The sequence below is a fragment of the Geotrypetes seraphini genome, chromosome 1 (assembly GCF_902459505.1).
Source record: "Geotrypetes seraphini chromosome 1, aGeoSer1.1, whole genome shotgun sequence".
In the NCBI taxonomy this organism is placed as follows: Eukaryota; Metazoa; Chordata; class Amphibia; order Gymnophiona; family Dermophiidae; genus Geotrypetes; species Geotrypetes seraphini.
Window position 1 is genome coordinate 2,232,484 of NC_047084.1, and position 25,833 is coordinate 2,258,316.

Sequence of the window (25,833 nt, forward strand, 5' to 3'; positions counted from 1 at the left end):
GTGGGAGGGGCATCACCCCCCCAACCACATATACCATGGGTGAGTGCTGGGGGGGGCACTGAACTGAAAGGGACATGCTGAACTGGAGGCTCTTAAACGGCCATGATGTATTATCCTAGACCTTGTTTTACCACTGGTTAATCCTTTCAAATCGATAGGTTGAAAAAAACACATTTTAATCCCAAATATTTCACCATATACTTGCAAGGATAAGCCAAAACAAAGTGACTCCCAACTTTTGTTTCTTCTCTCGGGATATAACCAGAAGTGTCATCCACAAAATAAAGTCCCAAAGTTCTTAAAATATATCCTCATGATAGCATTTAAATCCTGCTCAAAATCAAAATGAACTATCAAGAGTTGCTTGATCAGAAATATCAGTAAAGAAATCTTCCAATATCGCTTATAAATCCTTTAATTCATTTCTCTGTCACTGGGCTTGAATTTGAGTTCCTGCTGGAATTTGTTCATACTTAGGATGTATTTCTGTATTATTTAAAGCAGGCAAATAATAAACTTTAGTGAATAGAGGAATAGATTCTACTGAAAATTGCAAGTTCTCCTCAACAAACTTAAAAACTTCTACATGAGTCATACCTAAAATTATTGGACAATTAAGAACTCTCAAATTGAAATTTTCTAATTGTTCAATCTTTCCTGTAATAAATTTCTGGTCTTTAATAACTGCCAAACAGTGTATTTAAGGTTGTCAGTTTGTTTGTAGTTGGTTACCATATATCCTTGAATATAAACAGAGGTGACCTTTTTTCCTCCCCAAAAAAGGAGGGAAAAATGTTGACTCAAATATAAACCGGGGATTTATATTTGTGTCCTGCCCTGCCAGGCTGTGCCCCCAGCCCTCCATTCCTCCCTACCCTGCCTTCCAGACCCTGCACCCAGTCCCCCTCCCTTCTTGCTCTGCCTTCCAGGATCTGCACCCAGCATCCCTGCCCGGCACTACACCCAACCCTCCTTTCCATGATGCTTTGCAGGCTTCCCCCTGGGACAGAACAAAGGTCCATCAAGCCCAGTATCCTGTTTCCAATAGTGGCCAACCCAGGTCCCTAGTACCTAGCTAGATCCCAAGTAATAAATCAGATTTTATGCCGCTTATCCTAGGAATAAGCAGTGTATTTCCCCAAGCCATCTTAATAATGGCCTATGGAGTTCTCTTTTAGGAAATTATCCAAGCCTTTCTTAAAACCCGCTAAGCTAGCTGATCTCACAATATTCTCCGGCAATGAATTTATTTATTTTAAAAATTTCTATACCATCTAAATCCTAGGTGGTTTACAATATATCCACATGCATAATACTTAAAAGCAGTACAAAAAAAAAGACAAAACATGAGAATTTAAATTCACAGTTAAAATTTAATCAGGACAAGTCAAACTCAGAGTTTAATTACACGTGTGAAGAAATATTGTCTCTAGTTTGTTTTAAATCTACTACTTAGTAGCTTCATCATGTCAACCTTGTGAGTTCCCGTGGTTTTGTGAGGTTGATAATTTTTTAACTGCAATATTAATGCATGAACATTAATCAAAAAATAGAAACTGCCATTTTACAGCTGCGGTATAAATGGTCTTGGCATGCAGGAAAAACCTGCGTCATGATGCACCAAGGCCACTTTTTACAGCAGTTTAATAAAATGACTCTTTAGTTTCTTATTCATTATTAGTGGTTAAGCCATTAACGGGTGCTAGGGTAGATGTCTGTCTGTCTGGATTTTTTTCTTTGTCTCTCTCTTCTTGGGCTCTGTCTGTCTGTCATTCTTTCTGTCTGTGTCTCTCCCTGGCCCCCTGTCTGCGTATTTCTCTGTGCCATGCCTGCCTGTGTCTCCGTGGCCCCTTTCTGTTCCCCCCTCCCAGAGCAAAGCATGATTGCTGTCTGCCCCCCAGCACACCCCTCCCCCCAAAGCAGCCCCTTTCCCTCTCCCCCTGTTGTGCCATGCCTGCCTGCTCCATGGCCCCCTTCTGTTCCCCCCTCCCAGAGCAAAACATGCTTGCTGTTTCCCCCAAAGTAGCCCCCTTTCCCTCTCCCCCCTGTTGTGCCATGCCTGCCTGCTCCGTGGCCTCCTTCTGTTTCGACCCCAAAGCAGCCCCCTTTCCCTCTCCCCTGGCCCTCTGTTGTGCCATGCCTGCCTGCTCCGTGGCCCCCTTCTGTTCCCCCCCCCCCTCCGTTCTTACCCCCCTCCATCCATGGTTCCTGGTGTCTTTGGCCCACCGGCACGAACCGCTGCTGCTCTTCTTCAACAAAGCAGCCTGCTGAGGTTCGCCGGCCGGCTGTAGCGAACCTCGCAGGCTGCTCTCCACATCGGTAGCACGTTCAATCGTGTCAGAGGGAATGCGCTACCAGGTGGAGAGCGGCCTGCGAAGTTCGCTACAGCTGGCCGGCAAACCTCAGCAGGCTGCTTTGAAGAGAAGCATCAGGGCAGCAGCGGTTGATGAGGGAGGGGGAAGTCGCCTGCATGTTCCCTGCCTCCGTGTTCCAAAATGGAATACAGCCAGGGAAGGACACAGCACGCTGCAGGAATCGCAAAACCCTAAGTGCACATGCACACTTAGGGTTTTATTATAGAAGATGAACCCATAATTTATTTCAGTAGTAATATTTTACTGAACTTAAATATATCAAAATTATGTAACTTTTTTTTTTTTTTTCTTTTTGCTAATGAAATGATTTAATGGTATATATGGAAATGGAGGACTGCATATTTATGATTGAAACTTTTTATGTTTACTTGCAGGCGAAAGTGTTCTTTGGATGTAGAAATTGCTGCCAGTGGCTACACTAAAGAAATGCAGGAAGATGATGAATTGCTTTACCCTCCTGGCCCCAGCGATGTAGAAGAAGAAGCTGAAGGCGAGCTTTCTCTGTGTCCAGAAGATGTTGAAAGGAAAGCAGAAGGAATCGTAAAAGAACAAAATGGAAGACATTTGACAGATGAATCCAAAAGCTATTTGGATACCAAGTTCCCTAAAGACTTCAGCCAGAACTTCAACGAAGCCAAGAATGTTGAAAATGGAGGAGGTCTGGAAAATTTAGATATGAAAGACTTCTGTAGTGCTATAGAGGAACTTGAAGGTGATACCTTCACAGGGAAAAACAAAGGTAGTTCTGTTATTGATTCGCTTGGAGATAAAAATGCCAGTAAGAATGAGGATTGGACAAGTCAAGGGCAACCCTGCATCAATATAGAGGAGAAATATGAAGATGAATTTCCAGATCTGGATAACTTGTCGGCAGTAAACAAAGGCATCAGACCTTTCAGGTATCTAACTTTATTGATTTTATTTTTTTGTTAATTTTTGGTTCAATGTTAGATTTTCGTTAATCAAGTGATTTGACACACACTGTACTTCTTATGACCCATTGTCCTGAATGAGAAAATTTAATCCACTTAATCTTAAGGCTGAGTTTTGCCATCTTGTCTTTTGCATTGACTGAGCAATTATTGATTATCATTATATTAATAATTTGCTCTAAATCCCAAGCCTGATTTCTCAAGTATTTGAATCTGTGGAAGGTAATTGCGGAGATTTGGTTTGAACAGAAGAAATTGGAAGTTTACAAAGAATCTAGAAAAGATTGTATGCGTGCTTGTACTGGGAGCCAGTGTGAGTCTTGGAAAGCTGAGGTAATGTGGTCGTATTTTTTCAGCGAGTATATTAGTCTTAGGGCTGTATTTTGGACTGTTTGTAATTATTTTAGCATGTTGGTGGGGCATAACAGGTAAAGTCCTAGGATTAGCGCTTATACTATGAGTTTGAATTGTTTGTTGAAGTATTTTTGGACTTGTTTTAAGTTGCGCATGGTTGTGAATGCCTTCTGAACCGTTTTGCTGATTTGAAGTTGCATGGTGCAGCCTTTGTCTATCATTATTCCCAGCAGTTTTAGGTTGGGTTGTAAGGGATATAAGGGAGTTTATTTCTAGGTTTGTTAATGGTTGGGGTTTTGTTTCTTTCTAGAAGTAAGAATTTGGTTTTGTGTTGGTTCAGTTTTAAGTTGTGGTCTCTCATCCATTTTGGCACTGTTTCTAGTGCAATGTGTAGTTTGTTTGTTGTATTGGGGGTGGTTTGGTCGAAAGGCAGGAGGATGGTGATATCGTCTGTGTAGCTGTATGACGTTATACCTTGTTTGGCTAAGCATGTGCCAAGTGTGGCTATTTAAAGGTTGAAGAGTGTTGGTGATAGCGGGGAGCCTTGGGGGGGCTCTGCAAGGGTTGTTCCAGGATTCTGATTGTTCATTGTTTGCTTTTACTCTGTATCTTCTTGAGCAGAGAAATCCTTCAGACTGATTGTAGACTTTGCCTGTGATTCCTATTGCCTCCAGTGTTTATAGTAGGATGTCGTGATCTACTAGGTTGAATGCCGCTGTGAGATCGAGTTGTATGAATAGCATTTTTTTGTCTTTGCTTAGGTGGTGTTTGGCTGTGTCTAGGAGAGAGACTAGTAGTGTTTCTGTACTGTAGTTGCCTCTGAAGCCTGATTGTGAGGGGTGAAGAATGTTGTGGGTTTCTAAGTAGTTGGTGAGAAGTTTTGCTACAAGGCCTGCCATTAGTTTGACTTATAGCGGTATTGAAGCTATAGGTCTGTAATTGGATGGCTGATCTGTTGGGTCTTTCAGAATAGGGGATTTTGGCAACTTCTTGTGGAAATTGACCTTCTGTGAGCATGTAACTAATCCACGAGGTGGGTGTGGCTAGTGCTGGCGGCTTTTAACAGGTATGGGGGACAGTGATTGAGATCACAGGCTGCATGACTGTATTTTTTGTAGAGTTTGTCTAGGTCGTACCATTGTGTGTCTGGGAAATCTGACCAGTTTCTGTCTGCTGCGTAGGCCTCGTTTTCTTTAGGTGGTATCGAGATTTTGTTGAGGTGGTTTGGGGTTCCTGTGAAGGTGTTTCTGACTGTTGATATTTTGTTTCTGAAGAATTCAGCCAATTGATTGGCTGTGGGGGGCGGGGCGGTTTTGGTGGCCAGGTAGGGTTTGGTGTCTGTGAGTTCCTTTAGTAGTTTGAAAAGTTTTTTGGTATCTTGGATTTCTATACCTATCTGATTGGTATAGTTTGCCTTTCTTTTTTCTTTTAGCTTTTGTTTGTATTGTTTGTTTAGTGTTCTCCAGGTTGTTTTATTGTGTTCTTGGTTGTTTTTTCTTTCTCTTTCAAGACGTCTGCAATGTCATTTGAGTTGCAGTAGTTCATTGTCAAATCATTTATCTGAGCGTCTACAAATTTTGGTCTTTTTCTGCAGTTGTGTCATGTCTTTGAGGATGGATGTGCACCAGTGATTAATGAAGTCCTTGGGGTTTCCATCTTGTATCATGGTGTCTACTTTGTTCCAGAATTTAGGTGGATCAATCTTTTTGTGTGCTTCGTATGTTAAGCTTTGGTTATTTTGTTCAGTTTTGCCCTGCGTCCAGTTGATTTTGAAGGTGTATATGTAGTGATCTGACCAGAGGGTGCATGGCCATGTTCCATTTGTGGTGTGAATTTCTGTTGTGGTGGGTTGTTGTTGACATGAAGGCTGCTATGTCAAGTTGGTGGCCATTTTCTGCTCCTGTATAAATTTTGTGTAGAAATCTGCTGCAATCTAACTTGTAAGGCACTCCCTAATGGGAAAAATATGGGGGGTAGGGGGTGAATTGCACAATTTTGTTACTTTATAAATTACCTTTATACTAAAGTTAAATGATTCTTCAGGTAAACAACAGTTATTAACCTACATTTTTTCCCTCACTCACCCAAATGCTTATTTCTCTGATCTAAATATACTGTAGATAGAATTTAAGAGTAGCAACAGTACTATTGGTGTTCTAGGGCGTGGTGTAATATTTGTAAAACTGCTATTTCATATATAAGATTGTTGCTCTGTGAGTTCTGGCTGTTTGTGTTATCTTAAATGACAGATTTGCTAGTTAGCTTTTGAGCCTCCTTTTTTTTAAGGGTTTTTATGTTGATTCACAAATTGCTCAGCAATGGAGGGAATTTCTTTGAGGGGACTTGAATATGAACTATTTTTTGAATGGTGGGTGTTGGGGGCTAGTTTAGTTCAGCCAGCCATTTCATCGATTTACCTTCAGCCAATACCCTTATGAATTTCCTTTAATTTATAAATGAACATATTTTTGAATATTTCTTTTGGTGATCTTGTGTTTTCTTCTCTTGCATATCCCTGACTGTACTGAGTTAGAAGTTTTCAAATCTTATCCTTGAAGCAAGATATTAGGATGCAGTGGGTAACTTTGTATCTGTCACTCAATTAACTAAAATCTTTCTGATGCATTTTCTATATAACATATTTTAGAGATGAAGATAGTACACACATCAATGAACACAGAACAAGAACTACAAGTCTCACCTCTGTTGACAGTGTTGGGACCTGTTCAACTATTCCACCAGTAAGTACAAACTGATATTTTCTGCCCATTTCCATGTTTGGGGCAAAAGCTGCTTTAGATAACACATTAATAGTAATCTGAAACTATTGGATGTAATCATATCTTCTTCTACAATCCCACTCTATTCCTGGACAAGTGGGTTATGTATCCCATCTCATGAGATCTTTTCTAGAAAGCTCCATTTACATATTTCTGAATCTCACCTCTTCCCTCAGGACTACCCTCTGACTTCCAGTTGTCTTCCTACAAGCGAGACAGTAGGAGCCAGTCTTTTCTGCTTGTGTTTATTTTTTTCCATAACTTCAGTATTTTTTGCAGCTTCATGTTCTCGTGCTGCAGAGGTTCCCCTGCAGGGACAGCTCTGGCTGCGGGAAATGCAGACTTTACTAGAAAAGACTGTTTCCAGAGGGTTGGCTGCTTTGCAGTGCACCCACCTCGACAGCCTGCATTCACAGATTGGGGCTCGGGGACCATTCCCTAGGGAGCGTTGCTCACCCCAGGTTTGTCTGCTAGTGGGTTTGAGCGCAGGCTGAGTAGCCTCATGGAGGTGTATCCGGGATCGGGGTCAACTGTGTTCTTCTACCCATATGCATGTGTGGTTTTTCCGGGTATGGTGGAGGTCTCCATCTGAGGCATTGGGCCCGAGAGGCAAGTTAGAAGCCCAGCAGTCCAGGCTCCAAGGCTTGTTGAGGCAGAGGATCTCTCTGTAAACTGTTTCATCTTCCATCTTGCAGCTCCCTGCACATAGCATAGCACAGTGAGTTTCAGGCTGACAGCCTGTTAGATCAATTTGGAGGGGGTCTCTGCTTATAAGTTTTAAGGGTTTGGGGAGTAAGCCCCAGGTCCCCCCACCCCAAAAATCCTAAAATTGCTGCATTTTGGGTGTTTTGATTTTCCCGGGCTGTTTTATTAGCAAAATAGCTCCTACGGTAGCCATTTTGAATTTCCAGGTTTGATTTTAAAGATATATTTTTTGCCTCTACAAGCTTTGTTTTTGCAAGGAAACACATCAGATGAACTCCTCAGGGCAGGATACTTTGGATTCATGCCCCATTTGTGGAGGATGGCTGACAGGCAGGGATCCATGTTCCACGTGCCAAGCAGCACATGAGGAGGGAAGGTGACATCAGCTTTAGCCCCACCATGCCCCTTTAGGGGGGTTTTATCAGGCCATCTGTGAGCAGTCCAAAAAGACAAAAATGGGCCGGTGAAACATAGCCACGATTCTGTGCCTAAAGCCTACAAATCCTCGAAAGACAGGTGGTCGTTCCTCAGGATCCGTGTTTTCCTTCGGAATTTATTAATATGCTCATTTCAAGCTTACTTAGCAATAAAAAAAAAAAAAATCTGCATATCCACCTCAAATGGCATCACTGCTGGATCTGGTTACTGCAGATGGGCAGACTAGATGGGCCGTTTGGCCCTTATCTGCCGTCATGTTTCTAGGTTTGATTACTCAGGTTAGAACTTCCATAGTGGGAGATTTGCTGCAGTTATGGCTGTTCAGGATCCGTATCTGGGAGATGCTCTGGATATTGGGAAGGACCCCACTATTAATCCCCACCAAAGCACAAGGTTTAACTTTAGATTCCCTTCGGGAGTTAAAATCGAAGGCTACCAGCCCTTATCGGCACAGTTCTCTCTAATGAGTAACACTAAGCCGCAGTTTGCCTCCTTTCCTGACCATCTGGACTTTGCAAAGATGCTTACGGATCACTGGGAGATGCTTTATCCGATGGCGGGAGCCTTTAATCATCATTTTATTTCTCTGGAGGTGGATTCCTTAGTGGTGTGTACTTCTCTCCCTAGTGAGGGCTGTGTGTTGTTGAAGGACACCCAGGACCACACGATTTGATTTTATGCTGAGAAGTTCTTTTGATTCAGTGGCCTAAGGTTTGAAAGCAGCCACAGTGGCATCTTTTGTGGCTAGAGCCTGTCACTCCAAGCTGTGTCATGATCCTGACACTATAGTGCTTCAAGATCTTCCCTTTCTGGTTTCTGAAGTGGATTATGTGGATGATGCCCTTATGACCTATTCAGAGTGGTGAGCAAGCTGTCGGCTACTCTATATCTGCGCATCGGATGTTATGGATCATAGTAGCATGACAGCAGATAAAGACCTGAATGGTCCATCCAGTCTGCCCAACCGTACATGTTCTATAAATTAATAATTTAATTTAAATGGTCCTTTTTCTTAGATATTTTTGGGCCAGAAACCCAGAGTTGTGCCCGGTAGTGTGCTTAGGTTCTGTCTACTGGAGTCTCCATCAAAGCTTACACTAACCCATCTAAACAATCCCAGCCATCGAAGCCCTCCCCAGTCCATTCTCAATTGAATGGCCTTATACAGGACACAGATTGTGCAAGTCTGCCCAGTACTACTAGCCTTAGTTCTTCAATATATACCATTATTTTCTGATTAGAGATCCTCTATGTTCATCCCATGCTTGTTTGAACTCTGTCACCATTTTTCCTCTCCACCACCTCCCTCAGGAGCGTATTCTGTGCATCAACCACTCCCTCTGTAAAGAAGAATTTCCTAACGTTACTCTTGAGTTTTCCACCCCTCAACCTCAAATTTTGCCCTCTGGTTTTACCATTTTCCTTTCTCTGGAAAAAAATTTTCTTCTACTGTATATTTTTAACCTTTCAAGTATTTGAATGTCTGAATCATACATATCTTCCCTTTCCTCTAGGGCAGAGTTTCTCAACTTATTCAAGCCAAGTACCCCCTAAATCTAACAAATATCAACCGAGTACCCCCACCCAAGTTCCACCCCGGATCCCACCCACATAATAATCGTACTAATTGTAATGCAATTTCTTCCATTCATTTTTCATATACACACAATATAATCTTATTAGCAATACCTAATGGTAATCACAAAATTAAACACATGCGCAGAGAAAATATTAATTATCATTTATATTTGGGTTTTTTAGAAGAGGTCAAGGCAAATGACTTTAAAACATTCAATGTCATCTCAGTAACAACTAAAGAAAAATAGACAAATATAGACAGTAGATATAAATTCTCAAAACTGACACACTTTGATCACTAAATTGAAAATAAAATCATTTTTCCTGCCTTTATTGTCTGCTGATTTAATTAGTCTCTGGTTGCACTTCCTTCTGACTGTGCATCCAGTATCACTAATGTTCTCCTTTCTGAGCCCAGCCTCAGAACTGCAGCCCAAACACTGAGAACGAAAGCAAATGCAGGGCCTGTGAACCCATGCATGCACTTGGTTTGCTGCATCCCACCCTCTGACATGCATTTCCAATTTGAGGGCAGGATTCAGAGGCCTTGCACATGATTTTATTTTTTGATCTTTCAGCTCCTGCCTCTCACTTTCAGTATGCAATGAGGGTTGTTTAACCTTCACCTAGTGGCACCTTTTTATAGACCTCTTTTTTTTTTTTTTAAACTGTTCCAGACTAACACATTTAAAGTATGTGTGCTAAGATGTTTTATATATTGATTTTATTTCTATTTTGGTTGTACTCCATTTTACATCTATTATTGTTTACGGCTTTGGGCGGATCTTTTAAGATGGACTTAATAATAGCTGTGTTTATAATCCGCCCCATGCCCTACAGTTCAGGTGGCTTAACGTTAAATCAAGAACTGGGATACTTCCGGGAATTAATAAAATCTTAAACGATTTAAAAAAAAATCCACTGCTTATTCGTAGGATAAGCAGCATAAAATCTCTTACTTTTTGGTACCTTCCCAAATGACCCATATTGCTTACTGTTGGAAACAGGATACTGGGCTTGATGGAAATGAATTTATCAGAATCCTTGATGTAACTAAGCTCTCTTCTAAAGTGATGGTGAAGGATATTTCTGTTGAAAACATGTCTGTATTATTAGCAATTTGGAGAATTATTTATTGCTTGTTTTCAAAATTTAACAAGTTTATTTATTTTCAATAAGCCAAAATTTAAGGAACAATATCTATTGCTGTTTAGGACCTCCTGCATGGATGTAAAGCTTACATTATCAGTTGCAAATAGAAGAACACACAACTTTGATATTTGTCTCATTCAGTTGCAAACCTTTCTGCTCTTTTTATCTAAATGCAACTTAACTAGGAGTGGAGTATATACTCCATTCTACCACAAGATGGAAGCATTTTGCTTCCAGCCATCTTATAGAAGTACTGTACAGTAAAACCTTGGATTGCAAGTAACTTGGTTTGCAAGTGTTTTGCAAGATAAGCAAAACATTTTATTAAATTTTAACTTGATATACAAGCAATGTCTTGCAATACAAGTACATACAGCATACACACATCACAACTGAGCCGATGGTTATTCTCTCTCTGACACTGCAAGAGTGTAGTGACTATTCTAAATGAGCAGAGTCTTGCAATACGAGTACATACAATATACATGCTTCACATCACAACTGAGCCGATAGTTCTTCTCTCTCTGATGCTACTGGAGTGTAGTGACTGTTCTAAACGCGCAAGGTCTTACAATACAAGTACGTACGTTTCTCCCTCCCTATTCGCGGGGGTTAGGGAACTCACAGCACGGCTCTAGGAGTGTAGGAAGATCGCTTCTGTCCCACATCACCGCTAAACCACCAGGTAAGGTCCGTGCTCCTGAGGCAGCTAATTGCCTCCCTTCTCATCCTGATCCAAATCCCAGTGCTGGGTTTTTTTTGTTTGTTTTTTTTCAATGCGGGCTGCCAACGAACAATTCTCGGGGTGGGGGAGGGGGCCTGGGGAAAAAAATTGCAAATAATCAAAACCGCAAATGTCGAAACCGCGAATAAGGAGGGGAAAGTGTATAGTAGTTTGTATTAAAGTTTTGGGGCTGTGGAACGAATCATCGAATTTCCATTATTTCTTATAGGGAAATTTGCTTTGATATGAGTGTTTTGGAACAAATTATGCTCATAAACCAAGGTTTAACTATACTTGTAAATGTTATGCTTGGAGAAAAGTGTTTTGTCCGTTTAAGTAATTTAATAACTGAAATCACAACTGACAAAAATTGTACAACTTACACAAAATACATCAAGCTGCTTATTTTAGAGAGATGTGGTTTCGGGACCATAACACAAGAGTGTACTTCTCTTTGTTGGACTGTTTTATGGACTAATAAATGTAGCGTGTTTGGTTGGACTTGCACACAAAGAGGCAAGGGGAGAGAGGGAGGAAGGACACCAGTGGTAGTCATTGGGATTTAAGGTCTATGATTACAGGGTTCCAGGAGCAGCCTGGTACAATCTCTGTCTGAGGTCTATCGCTGCAATGACTGGACTAGTTGCAATGGGAGGAGGTGAGTAGAAAAAAATCAAATAGGTAAATAATCCTCAGGCAGCTGCAAATGACTCATGATTCCAATCCAGCTGGAAATACAAAAAGTAAGAGGAACATGCCAAGTCAAAAAACAAAGTTGCCTAGAAAACATTCGGGTGCTTTACAGATAATTTGACTACAATCTGTTTGCTTTGTTGGTTCTCAAGGCAAGTTTTTGGTTTTCTTTTTTTCTGTTATTATGTATTGCATGTACTCGCTAAAATGTAGTTGTGAGCATTTACACCAGCTTTAAAGTTAGTGTAGGTGATCATACCTTAATGTACTTGCATTCTAGACTACTTGTTTTGGTGTTCTATGAAGAAAAATAAGCACCTTAAATATAGAAAATGATGGCAGAGAAGACAATATCACCCATCAAGTCTACTTGTCCATACCGTTTGCTATCCCTTAGAGATCCTATATACTTGTCCATGCATTCTTGTATTCAGTTAGTCATTGTCTCAGTTGGGAGGCCATTGCACATATCCACCATCCTTTGCATAAAGAAGTAACTATATAAGGGCCGTTCAAAAAGTATCAGACTTTTATTCATAAAAAATACTCATTAAGATACAATAATCTTATACTGTACTAATCTCCTTCAAAGTAGTCCGCTTGGGCTGCCACACACTTCTTACAACGGTTCTGCCACTGTTGGAAGCAGCACTGGAATGCCTCTTTTAAAATTGTTCGCAACTGGTCCGTTACATTCTGCCTGATGTCTTCTCTTGACTGAAATCTGGTCCCTTTCAGGGGCATTTTCAGCTTGGAGAAAAGCCAGAGTCCTATGGAGCCATGTCAGGAGAGTAGGAACCCTGAGGAATCACAGGTGTGTTGTGTTTGGCTAGGAAATTCTGTATCAAATATGAAGACTGGGCAGGTGTGTTATCGGGATGAAGCTGCCAATTGCCCACTGCCCACAGGTACAGCTGTTTGCGTCTCACAGCATTACGAAGGCGACACAGAACCTCTTGGTAGTATCCCTTGGTGATGATTGTGCCGTGTGGTGCGTACTCATGATGAACCACACCACTGGAGTCAAAGAAGATGGTCAGTATGACTGACATTGCTGTGGACCTGCCTTGCATTTTTTGGCCTCGGGGATGTTGAATGCTTCCATTATGATGACATCAACTTGGTTTCTGGGTCGTACCCATAAACCAGGACTCATCGCCAGTGATCACTGTGCTAAGAAAGTTGGGATCACTGTTCACAGTCTCCAGCATGTCCTGTATGATCTCCAAATGGAGTTGCTTCTGCTCAATCGTTAGCAGCTTTGGCATGAACTTCGCTGAAATTCTCCTGAAGCTCAAATCTTCAGTCAAAATGGAATGAATGGATTCAACGCTGATGCTCGCTTCGTCTGCAAGTTCTCTGATCATGATTCGACGATTCTGCATCACTAGGGGTCCTCACTTGGTCAATGACGATCGCATTTCTGGATGTTGAAGGCCTACCAGAACATGCTTCACTCTCCACTGATGTGTGGCCATCTCTGAAGTGGTTGTATCACTCCTTTATCTGTGCAGTGCCCATTGCTTTGTCTCCAAAGGCCTGTTGAGTCTTACGGATTGTTTCCACTTGGGAATCACCAAGCTTTACACAAAATTTAATTCAGCAGCATTGTTCAACTTTTTCTGTCATTTTGTGAAAAACGAAAATCCAATGGCGCTCACTTACACTTCCCCATTCATCGCTGGTGACTGACAGCTTCTGTAGGCGAGAAAAAAATTCAAGCATGTGCTTTAGAGTCGCCTACATACTTTCACCAAACCATGCCTCCCTAGCTTTATTTGTTTACGCAAGAAAACTTAAGGTCTGATACTTTTTGAATGGCCCTCGTATGTTTGAATATAAACCATATGTTTGAATATTACCCCACCCACCCACAAATATAAACTGCGGCTAGAAATTTGGGTCATCATGTTAAACATTTTATCAGTGCTCATTAGCTAAATTAGTTTATTGGGGTGCTTTCAGATAATTTGACTACAGTGTACCTCAAATTTTTGATTTCTAGGCAACTTTGTTTTTTGACTTGGCATGTTCCTCTTACTACTTTGTATTTCCAGCTGGATTGGAATCATGAGTCATCATTTGCAGCTGCCTGAGGATTATTTACCTATTTGATTTTTTTTTTCCACTCACCACCTCCCATTGCAACTAGTCCAGAGACTACACCAGGCTGCTCCTGGAACCCTGTAATCATAGACCTTAAATCCCAATGGCTGCCACTGGTGTCCTTCCTACCTCTCTCCCCTGATGACAATGGTGCCTAGTACCTTACTCATGAAAGAGAATCTCAGCCAAATTTCAGATTCCAACAAAATTAATTACAACAAACAAAATCTAAACAAATCTTTAAGAAATAGCACCATTTTCAAGCTAATTTTCTTCTTTAATTTTGTACCTTAGCAACAAAAGACATTTTGAAGATCTAGATGAGTTTTTAGTATACAAGTGTTCTGTTCTTTTTGCGTGCTACTTGTAATGCTCATCTTACTAGTTGCTTTTCTTTCTTCAGGAACTTGTGAAACAGAAAGTTAAACGTCAACTGACTAAACAACAAAAATCTGCTCTCAGAAGACGTTTGCAGAAAGGAGAAGCAAATGTGTATACCAAACAGCATCGTGATCATATGCACAATATTAAATGGAGTTTGGATGCTGCTAGCTTCTGGGGCTAGTTAGTAAAATTGTAAATTTATTTGTACATCTATTTTTCCGATGCAATAAATTTTAACAAAATTGGTTACATAGCTGCAATTTTATGTTTTTTTTTCCCCCTTGTATTTTCTGAGGATGGTTTGTCTTTTAAATACAGTAGAAGAAAACTAAATTTAGGGTCCCTTTTTTTCAAAGTCACAGTATCAATTCTCCCACGGCAAATGCACCGAAGCCATACAAATTGAATGGGCGTCGGTGCATTTGCAACGGGAAAGTCATTATGGCAGCACAAGTGACAAAAATCAGAAAATTAGCTAAGATAAGCACAAGATTTCCCCCTCACCTTTATGTCAGCATTAGTCATGACAGCAAATTATTTTCTTTTTTTTTTTAAGTTTTCTAACATTTCAAAATTTATCAGCTGAAATAATCACAGAAAAATTGCAACACAATATTCATAGTAAATACTCTTTATTTTTCTCAACTGCTCTTTGTACAGCTTTTCAAAAATAACAGTTAAAAAGGGTTTGTTTTTTTATAATCTAATAGGTTTACAAAAAGATTCTGAATAGATCTACTGTAGATCTACTGAAATTCTCTATGCTTAGCTCAAATGTGCAGAATCTTTACTTCACTGGCAATCTCTTCTGATGATGATAAACCCAGAATCTATTTTTGTATATGGTATCTAAAGACATAATTTATGTATGTGCGATATCTGCATGCGAGAATTTGTCTAATACAATTTAAGGCATGTGAAAATCATGGTGAGTATTAACACCCAATACTCTCATCCCACATCATCTTTAATCACATGCTGTAGTCGGCCTTACAGAGGCAATTATTTATAGGGTTCTATGCAGGGCTGGCCATCCGACTAGGCACCTAGAGTGACAGTTTGGGGGGGCAGTAGTTATTGAATCTACAAAAGACTCATCACTCCTAGCTGTAGGACCTTGGACTTAACTGCATATGCTCAAGGCCCGCCAGGTCCCATACCCTCTGAACTTTGTTTCTGAGGGGACAGGACCTAGCAGGCCTTGAACATGTGTGACATTGTATGTTTTAGTCTGTGAATCTATGACACCCCATATTAATTTTAAATTTTTTATAATTTTGTGCACCACTTAAAAATTTAATAAGTGGAATATCACATTTTAAATAAACTTGAAAGGTCCCACACCAAAAGTGGTGAGTCTTTATACACAATCTATGGCAAGTACTGTATGTTGAAGGTACTCAGCAAAACTTAAGGAGAAAAATGTATTCTCTCTCCTTCAGAGCTATGCTGCAGTTCACCAGGTGCTGAATTTGTTGTGCTCTCCTTTGATTTGTTAAAGCTACAGCCTCAGCACCCCGAGGTTGTGGGTTCAAACCCACACTGTTCCTTTTGTGACCCTGGGCAAATCACTTAATCCCCCATTGCCCCAGGTACATTAGATAGATTGTGAGCCCATCACGACAGACGGGGAAAAATGCTTGAATACCTGAATAAATTCATGTACACTTCTCCCTCTGTATTCCCGGTGATTGGGGATGAACAGACCCGCGAATACGGAAAAACCATGAATAACTTTTTTCATATGTTCACTTTTTTTGTTAAAAACCCAAGTGAATATAATGAAAATGTGAATATTGCCTCAGACATGCCGCAGTAACGATGGTCAGGCCTCCTCCAATGACTAAAGGCCCACTTTAGTGCCTGCAGCAAACACTTCCGGTTCTCTGTGCATGTTGGCAAGCAGCGTTTTTCTCTGTGCAAGCTGGGAAAAAGGTGCCAAAATTTTTATCAGCACTCATGAATGATGCAATTTGAGGAACGGAGCAAGCAAACTAAAAACGATGAATAATCGAAATTGCGAGTGCTGAAACCACGAATACGGAGGGAGAAGTGTAAACCATTCTGAGCTCCCTTGGGAAAACAGTATAGAAAATTGAATGAATAAATAAATCTTTATTCACTGTGAAGAGGGAAAGAGAGGTTTTGAATCGCACACAGAGTAGCCCTTTAAACAGAAGAGAAGGGTTGGAGATTACATCAAGCCACTTTAGGCTTTTCAAACACTAGGGGGATGCAAAGTCAGTAATGTCCAATAATGAAAGCTTCCAAGTTACCCAGTGTCAAGTGGGAAAGTTTATGCAGTGTGATTGTTGTTCCTGATTTTCTGTTGAAATATGTTCTGGAGGTCTCATAATACATCAGGATAGAATTATCAGAAATACAACACTGGCCTAAAATCTCCCTCCTGAAACCAGGTAACTTAGCAATTCTGTATCACCAATACAGGAATGGTGTATTGCTTGTTTTCAAATTTAACAAGTTATTTATTTTTAGTAATCAGCCAAAATTTAAGGGGCAATATCTGTTGCTGTTAGGACCTCCTGCATGTTACCTGTATTGGTGCATTACCAATACAGGTAACATGTACATAGATATGGTAAAACTACTTTTAATGAAATATTTACTAAAAGCATATCACCTTTCAGTGAAAAGCATTTTTTAAATGTTAATTTAAAGTTAACTATTATAGCTTTTTTAATGTGTATTAGTTGATAGGCCCCATAGTCTTCCTATACCTCTGAACATCCTTACTTGTCTTCTCTCTTGATTCATTACAAATTTAAATAAACCAATAGACTTAGGGCCTCTTCTACTAAACCGCGCTATCAGTTTTAGCGCAAGAGAGCCGCACTGAATGGCCCGTGCTGCTCCCAATGCTCATAGAAACTCAATGAGCATTGGGAGCAGCGCGGGCCATTCAGCGCAGCTCTCTGCAATAAAACCAAAAGGGGGGGTTAATGACATGAAAAGTCTAGAAAGACACTCAGGTACTCACAGCAACTGAATGTAATGCAGAGACTGCAAGGCATATGCTGGTCCTTCTGGCCTTCCTTGCCTACTGTTCAATTACATGTTTACTGACCAGGATGAAACAATATGCTGCTTTGCAAGCAACTGACTGGTTAGTGCACAGGACCTCCTTTTACTGTACAACATCAGTGTTTGCTTTTAAAGCTAATGCTTAAAATCTGGACGATGATGCTGAAAATTAAGACCATCTCTCTTTATCTATATAGTACTTATTTGGTCTGTATTAGAGCAAGAGTGATCTAATTAGTGGTGATATTCAATCCATGCAATGTATAATTATGTTCTGGAGTTCGCTGCTAGAACATGCGATAAAAGCTGTAAGAATAGCACAGTTTAAAAAAGATGAAAAGGCTATCCCGACTTTATCCAGTTAGCTATTGTGATAATGTGCTAAATATTGCTACTATGCAGACAAAGCCAGTGGTGCCCAAAAAGAGCACTGAAAATCTAGATTTAATTCAGCCATAACATTAAAAAAGTGAGTTCAGGGCATGTGTAAATCTTGCCAAGGAACTGCCTCTAAGATACTCTGAGATAGGGAAGTTCATGGAAATAATCTGTTGAACCCTTGCATTCATCCTCCAACCTCCCATATAATTGGTACGGCCATCTCCTTCTTCACATTGCCACCTTACTCCTACTGCTGCTGACTCCATTGTGTTTGGGTTAGTGATCCTAAGATAGCTGAATCACTTGGGTTAGTGATCTTAAGATAGCTGAATCACCCACTCCATAAATTTTAGTAGTCTGTAGTTTAAACATAGCAGCAACATGAAGAAGGGAGTACCAGCAACAATGCCATTAAATTATGAGATGAGTGTTAGTTGCCATAAATATTTTGCAGGTATGTCCTAACTTATGGAACTACAGCTCCCCCTCCCAATTCTCAGTTATTCGCAATTTTTTTGCCCCTTGTTTTTAATGGAGAAACGCTGACCCGGGCATCCCCCAGACCTTACCTGGTGGTCTATCAGTGACACGGGGCAAGAGCGATCTTACTATGCTCCTATCCCGTGCAGAGTCTTCATCAAAATGGCTGCTGTGAGTTCCCGTTGTAGGCTTGAGACTGTGTCCCTGTGTCATTCTCTAGTTCACAGTTTTAACAAAGGTTAGGAAATGAATGCCATAAGGAAAGAGTCAAGCACATGAACACATTCAGAATTTAAAATACAATTCTTTAGAAAAGTTTAGATATGTTATTCTTATTGCTGTTAATGGAATATTGCTATTTGCATTTCAGATTTAACCATACATACCTAGACCTCCATGTCCTACCAAATGCAACATTTAAATGGGTTTTCAAAGATGATCTAAAGTGATGAGGTGTTTCAGAGCAATAGTCCTAGGGAAAGTCCTGTTTCTGGTGGAATAAATAAAAATATTATAATTAGAAGAATATCTTACAAAATATGGGAAGTAGATCCAAATGAATAAATTAGGCAAAAATGTAAGCATAGGCAAGTTGAATACAAGGCTGTAAAGGAGAATTTAAGTTTAAAAAAAAAATTTCTGTTACATCTGATGCAAGAAACCTGTTGAGGATTTGGCTGACCATTAGCTAATTGAAAAGCAAAAGGGGGGCCACTTGGAAGACTAGACCATAGCAGAATATCTAAATGAATTACAATCTAATTAAGACAAACACACAGGATAAAAGGTGAATCTATACATATTGCGCAGGTAAGAATTTACAACATACCCATCCCCGTGTCATTTTCTAAAACAGATCTGTTGAATGTTCCTCAGTGTACTCAATTAGATTAGAAGAATACACATCATATTTTTTTTTTTTAATATGGGACTAAAACTATGAAATAATAATAATTACCCATGCCCTCACTCGAGATTCAAGAATTGCAAACACCGAATTCCTTTGAGAGAAAGAGTTGAAAACATTTTTTATTTCAGACTATATTGAGAATTTATGGGAAGGCTGGACTAGTATGACTTATATTCCACCAGAGTCGCCATACCCACATCACCCCTCAAGTCACTTCATTGGCTCCCTATCCATTTCTGCATACAGTTCAAACTCCTCCTACTGACTTACTAGTGCATTCACTCTGCAGTTCCCATCTCTCCTTTTATCTCTCTCTATACTCCCCCAGGAACTCCATTCATCAGGCAGGTCTCTCATATCTGTACCCTTCTCTACTGCCAGCTCCAGACTAAGCTCCTTCTGTCTTGCTGCACCATACGGCTGGAACAGACTGCCTGAGTCAGTACGTTAAGTTCCATCTCTGGCAGTGTTTAAATCAAGACTAAAAGCCCACCTTTTCAAAGCTGCTTTTAACTCCCTAACCCCCACTCACTTGTAAAATAAACATGCCTGAGAAACTCTCTAGCCCCCTACAGTACTTGTCCTGTTTGTCTGGTTGAGTAGATTATACTGAGCAGGGAGTGTCTCTTGAATGTTTTAATGTATAGCACTATGGAAATGATTAGCAGTAGTAATTCTGTTCCAGACTCTTGTCCCCACCACCACCACCACCAATGAAGTAGAAAGGCATCCGATGCCATGCGATTGTGGGAAAAGTGTCTCTTTACATTTTCTCCAATCCCTACTCAGACTTTGCCAAGATTGGGGCAACAAAGATGTAGTGAAGGGGTGACCTGCTTGTTTGAGTCATCGGCACCCCCCCCCCCTCCTCTTCAACCCCTTCCGTGTGTGTGCCCCTTCCCCTGTACCTTTTAAAATTTGGTGTGAGCAGCTACCAACTTGTTGCCCATGTTGGCTTTGGCGTTCTCTCTGATGTCACTTCTAGGACTTGTGCCTAGGAAGTGACATCAGAGAGAGCGCCGAAGCCATTGCGGACGTAAGTTGGTGGCTGCTTGTGCCGAAGTTATAAAGGTATGGGGAAGGGGTGCTACTCACCCTCGTTACACCACTGTGGGGCACCATGATCCTCATTGCATCCCTTTGGCCACACCAGGTTTGATTTCCTCTCCTAGAGCTCTCAACCAGGAAACCATGGAAACTGCAACCATTTCTGACATTGCTCACTCAGAACGAAGGGTCCTTACTTCATCCCAACTTTCGTTTGTTAACACTAATAGCATGGCTTTTTTACCACCAAATAGATAAATGCTTTCTCCCTCTCAGCCACGGTATCTGCTGTCATTGAAGCATCTAGAAAACCTTCCACTCAGCACTGTTATCGCTTCAAGTGGATGCGATTTTCTTCCTGGTGTGTAGTACATTCTCTGGACCCCATCTTGTGTCCACTTCCGTTCATCCTTGACTACCTTCTCTACCTCTAATTCTGGTCTAAAAACTAATTTGGCTTGAGTTTATCTCGGTGCTATCAATACAGTTCACTCTCACCTGGCCAGGAAGCCTTTTTCTGTACATCCCTTAGTAGCTTGTTTCATAAAAGGCCTATTCCACACAAAATCAAATAGGGGAGGGGCCTTAGACATTTGAGCCAGTCAGGGCCTTAGTCCCCTCCCTGTGCATGATAGGATGCACTGGGAAGGGGAAAGCCCATCATTTTTGAGTGGCAGGTCTACGAACAGGATGGACTGGGCTTCCCTCCTGCAGTCATCGTAATTTAGAGATATGGGGAGGTTTGGGGTGGGTGGATCACGGGACATCCGAAGGCAGGAGAAAGTGGGCATCCCTCCTGCTGATTTTTGGTAAAAGAGGGAAGGGGAGGGGATGGGGGACGGTGTTTCGAAGTGTCAGGAGTGAGCATCCTTCTTGCCGATTTCTATTGAAATGTGGGGAAGGAAGGTCCAGCGGGGAAGGTAGTTTAGCTGGTGGGGGGAGGAAGTTTGTGGTGGCAGGAAGGAATGGGCATCCCTCCTGCCTCTATTTTTGTTCCAGGGGTCATCGGGGGTGGGGCAACTCACAGATTTTTTTTTTTAATGGGGACAGATATTACACATGACATCTGTGCCATTAAAAAAAAAAAAAGGAAAAATGCCCCAACAGTTGAGTTAACAGGAGACTGCTTTGGGGCTTACCCTGCTGCTCAGCTGTTCGGGCTTCACCAAACTGGCTCTGCACATGTATCTAAGTCGCTCTGACAGTGACCAATCAGATGGGTTTATGGTGAACTTCTGCAAAAATCACTTGCATGCAAACTTGTTGGAACATTGGTTGCTGTTTCAAGATCGGCCCAGAGCGACCCACATGGTCTTAGCAACCATGTTTTGTGCATCTAGCCCTGTCTCTCCTTTGCATGTACTCAAGATGGGTTGACACTACAAGGCCATGTAACAGCCCACAATGTATGGGTTAAGACAGTCAGTTTGGGCAAGCAGTTCTGCAAAATATATTCTCTACTTAAAGCCAACTTTCCCCCCAACCCAGTAGGGTTTTGCAGGCTCCTGTGTATTCAATGATTAACTTCTTCCAGAGTAACAATCCTGGCTACTTGGGAGTCCCACATGTGAGAAGATTGTGCCTGCTCTTCCTCAGGACGTGTTCTCTGAGGACAGCAGTTATGTGTTCTCATAACCTGCCCCTCTCACCTAGTTGGTTTCTTAGCTTTTGTCATTGAACTGATTAGGGAAGGCATGGTATGCAGGTGGTATGGGCACTGTCTAAAAGATTTAAACTGGCAGTGCATTTGGCAGTGTCCGTATGTCATCCTTCTGCCCTCGGAGAGCACCTGCTACAGGTAAGTATTTTTGCTTTCTCTGAGGATGAGCAGACATAAAATTCTCACATGTGGGTCTTCAAAGCTGCCAGGATCATGGAAGTTAATTTTTGAATACACAGGAACCTGACAAAACCCTACAGGTGTGACTTCACCTTGAGTATTGTGTCCAATTCTGGTCATCATATCTAAAAAAATAAATAGCAGAATTTTAAAAAAGGTTCAAAGGTGAATGACCAAAATGATCAAGAGCTGGAACTCGTATGAGAAAAGGCTAAAGAGATTAGGGTTCTTCAGTTTGCAAAAAAGATGGCTAAGGGGATGGGGGGGATATGATTGAGGTCTATAAATTCCTGAGTGATGTAGAAAACAGAATCAATTTTCTACTCTTTCAAAAATTATAAACACTAGGGGACACTCAATGAATACATGGAAATACCTTTAAAACACACAGAAGGAAATATTTTTTTCACTCAAAGAATAGTTAATCTCTAGAACTCATAGCTGTAGGTAATGGTAACAGCGGTTAGCATAGCTGGGTTTTAAAAAAGGTTTAGACAAGTTCCTGGAGGAAACAGGCCATAGTCTGCTCTTGAGACAGGCATGGGATGATGCCACTGCTTGCACTGGGATTGAAAGCATGGAATGTTGCTACTGTTTAGTTTTCTGTTAGGTACTTATGACCTGGATTAGCTTGTTAGAAAGGATACTGGACTAGGTGGACCCCTGATCTGACCTAGTGGGTCTATTTACCTGTATATGGTCTTATGTTATTGTCCCAGTGCTGCCATAGCAGCAAAGAAATCAGCATCCATTCCAGGCGCTGATGCCAGCACTCCTCACACATGAAAAGGAGGCCGCTGACTTCTTTACTGCTGGGGCAATTCTGGGCAGTGAATCTCATTGGGTAATAGTGACTGGACACACAAGCTATTCAACAGGCACTTTAGGTTGTGGAAGGAGCTTGAGCACAAACTGGAGGGCAGGGCAGATCCCCCAGGCTTGTCCCCCTCCCCTGTGGGGGGCTACAGTACTGGTTTTTACATTTCCATGGATGATGAGAGTATGAACGTCTGTCCCTGAAGAAGCAGCAAAACAGAGTGCTCTGTCAGGCAGTGGATGTGTTTTGCACAATATTGAGATGTCGATATATTTTACATTTGTATGTGTGTAAAGATCTACAGTGTGTTTATCATACAGTTCTGGAAAATTTATTTGAAAACACCGTTGGCGAATCTTCAGAGAAATTGCTTTTGAAACTTTATAGAACAACTTATTAGAATGTATTTGAATCTACACTTTACATATATTTGGGTCACTATTTAAGGATTTAATTTTGGCATACGGAGACCTTGGGGTGAAACCAGAATTCATTGATGGACCCCCTTATACTGAATTCACTCCTTTTTGTGTAAAAATATATACTTTTTTCACAGATTCTAAAATGCAGTGTTGTGAATGACTGTGTATTAGCACCGACCATGTATTAGCGATGATTCCAAAACATGAACAATCTATTGGTAAAGTTTTTGGAAGTTGTGGATTTTCATAGGGCCAGGACCGCATTCTGCTGAATGTGCTTTTCATAGATAAACATTCAAGCTTAGCTTGTTTTCATTAGAACTGACAATGGCTGACATTCTTTTAAAAAAAAAAAACCAAAAAAAAACTGGCAATTTTACCACCTGTGATGACTGATCTGCTGTGTTGTATTACTGTGACATCAATCAGAATTACTCCCAAGTTTACATTAGCATGAGGTTTTGTTCTGGAACATCTCAAAGCTCCTGAAAATAAATTAAAAGGTTATACACAATGGCCCTCACTGTTGTGTTTGGGGTGGGGTAAGGAACTGTCAAATAGAAAATTCATTCAGGGGATATGAATAAGTTATCATCTGAAATGTGCATTTATGAATTTTGGCACACATTTTGGGTGTGTTCACTGGCAGATATAGTGCTAAGGATATGTGTTGACCCCTCCCCCCTCCTCACTTCAGTGAAAACCCTAATGCTGTTTTTGGAATGTATTCTGCAAAGCGTACCTTTTGGCTACTTTCCATGCAGATGGGCAAATAAAATCTTCATGCATTCAGGAATTAAATTAAACATTCATATACATCTAATCCATCAGTTTTTCTCAGGTGGTTTTACAGTATAAACAATAATTCAGTGTGAATCCTTTCTGGGGTCATTTTTCTTTGCACATATTTTCATTCTTAATTACATTTTTTTTCTATATTTTTAAAATTTGAATTAAGGCGTAGAGAGTCACCAATTTCTTGCTGAAAATCCTTAGGGATGCTATATGTGTTTTTCATATATTTACATTATTTTCCTTAGATATATTAAGAATGTTATCAACTTATTGCCACAATTTTCTAAATTGGAAAAAGCTATCTCCATATTCCATTTTAAAATGTGTGTTTTGCTTTCATATTGCAGTTCTTCATTCATATTCCTCTTTATTGGAGGGTTTGTTTTTGTCAGTCATATATTGTTGCATACACAGATAGTTTCAGCACATTCCTTAGTGTGTTGAGAGGCTTTTATTGCCTTAGAAACTTGGGAAACTCATCCAAGTACTTTCAGCCACACCTTGGTGTGTGTCACATGTCTGTTTCTGTGGTCAGAGTAGGGACTCTGGAGGATTCTAGAATGTTCAGGATGGTAAAGCAAACTTGGCATATACTACAAATATTCCTTTTCATAATCACCTAAAGACTTTTCTGTTTTTCCACATATCTGATACAAGATTGTTTATAGTTTTTGTTATTTTTCAGCTTGCTATTCCTTCTCTGAATTGAACGGATTAGGAAATCTAAGAGATTAGATATCCTCAGGGTACACTTTCTGGCTGTACATTTTTCAAGAAAAAAAAAAAAAAAAGTGCTGCTAATCAGATCCAAGCCCTTCCTTGGAGAGAAAGAAGAGGGGTGATTGCCCACTTCCCCACAATATCCCAACATGAGGAGGAATGAAAAAGGGGAAATGTTCTGAGAGATGAGGCACTAGTTTTTTCTGTCCCCCTTCATCCCCTATTTCTCAGATTCAGATGTAGGAAACTGTATTGGTATGGTAAGATGTGACCATGTCTTACATAAACCCCAGGATTCTATAAAATTCTGTGCCAAAATGTCCAACTTGTATGTAAATTTGGGTGCACAAGTTACAAAATAGTGCCAGTTGCACCTAACAATTGTTAAATTAGGTGTTAATTGGCCTTAAGTGGCACTAATTTGTAGTTATGTGCTTAACTGCACTTAGGAGAGTTCTATAAACTTAGCAACCACATGCTATAATGCCAATTACAAAAGGGTGGACACATGGGCAGACCAGGGGTGTGTCTTGCAGTCAGGAGTGAGGTTATGAGGACAGCTGAGGTGGAGGCCTCAGACAGCACTGTTGAGGGAGCGGCAAGTCAGTGCCGGCCAGCCTACCTGCTGATTGGCTCTCTCTGCCGCTCTCCTTCCTTGCATATAATGCTTTCACCCCCCCCCCCCTCGGCATATTTTCCATTCAACCCCCCACACACTGTGACCCACCCTCTCTGACAACTTCCTGTTTCCACAGGGGGGGGACTGCACTGGAGAGAAGATGCCCGGCAACTTTCACGACAAATTGAAGGTAGATGCAGGGAGAGATGCAGGGAGAGGATGGAGTAGGAAAACTACCAATTTTTTTTTTTTTTTTGGGGGGGAGGAGAAGGGTGAAAGCAGAAAGCCTAATAGTTGGGGAAGCCCTTGTCCCACCCGCATTTTGGATGCTCGGGTTGGGGGGGGGGGGGGGCGCCAGCAGATTGTCTTGAGTTGCTCCTGCTTGCAGTTGCACACCTAAGTTATAGAATACTACTAGTTAATAATAATAATTTTATTTTTAAATATCACAATACCACAAACAGTTCAGAGCGGTTTACAGAGGAAGAGACTGTATACAGACAGCGATATTACAAAAACCTTTCACAAATTACATTAGC

At 40.9% G+C, this 25,833-nt stretch overlaps 1 protein-coding gene across 1 annotated transcript in view; it reads left to right on the plus strand.

Annotated features, from left to right (window-relative positions):
- RIOK2 (RIO kinase 2) overlaps nt 1-14,470 on the plus strand; it is a 64,074-nt gene extending 49,604 nt beyond the window's left edge. The window contains exons 8-10 of the mRNA XM_033963915.1: nt 2,750-3,274; nt 6,309-6,402; nt 14,241-14,470. Coding sequence (XP_033819806.1) covers nt 2,750-3,274; nt 6,309-6,402; nt 14,241-14,402 — 781 coding nt within the window. The 3' untranslated portion in view covers nt 14,403-14,470. The remainder of the gene's footprint in view (nt 1-2,749; nt 3,275-6,308; nt 6,403-14,240) is intronic.
- Nucleotides 14,471-25,833: the final 11,363 nt, after the last annotated feature.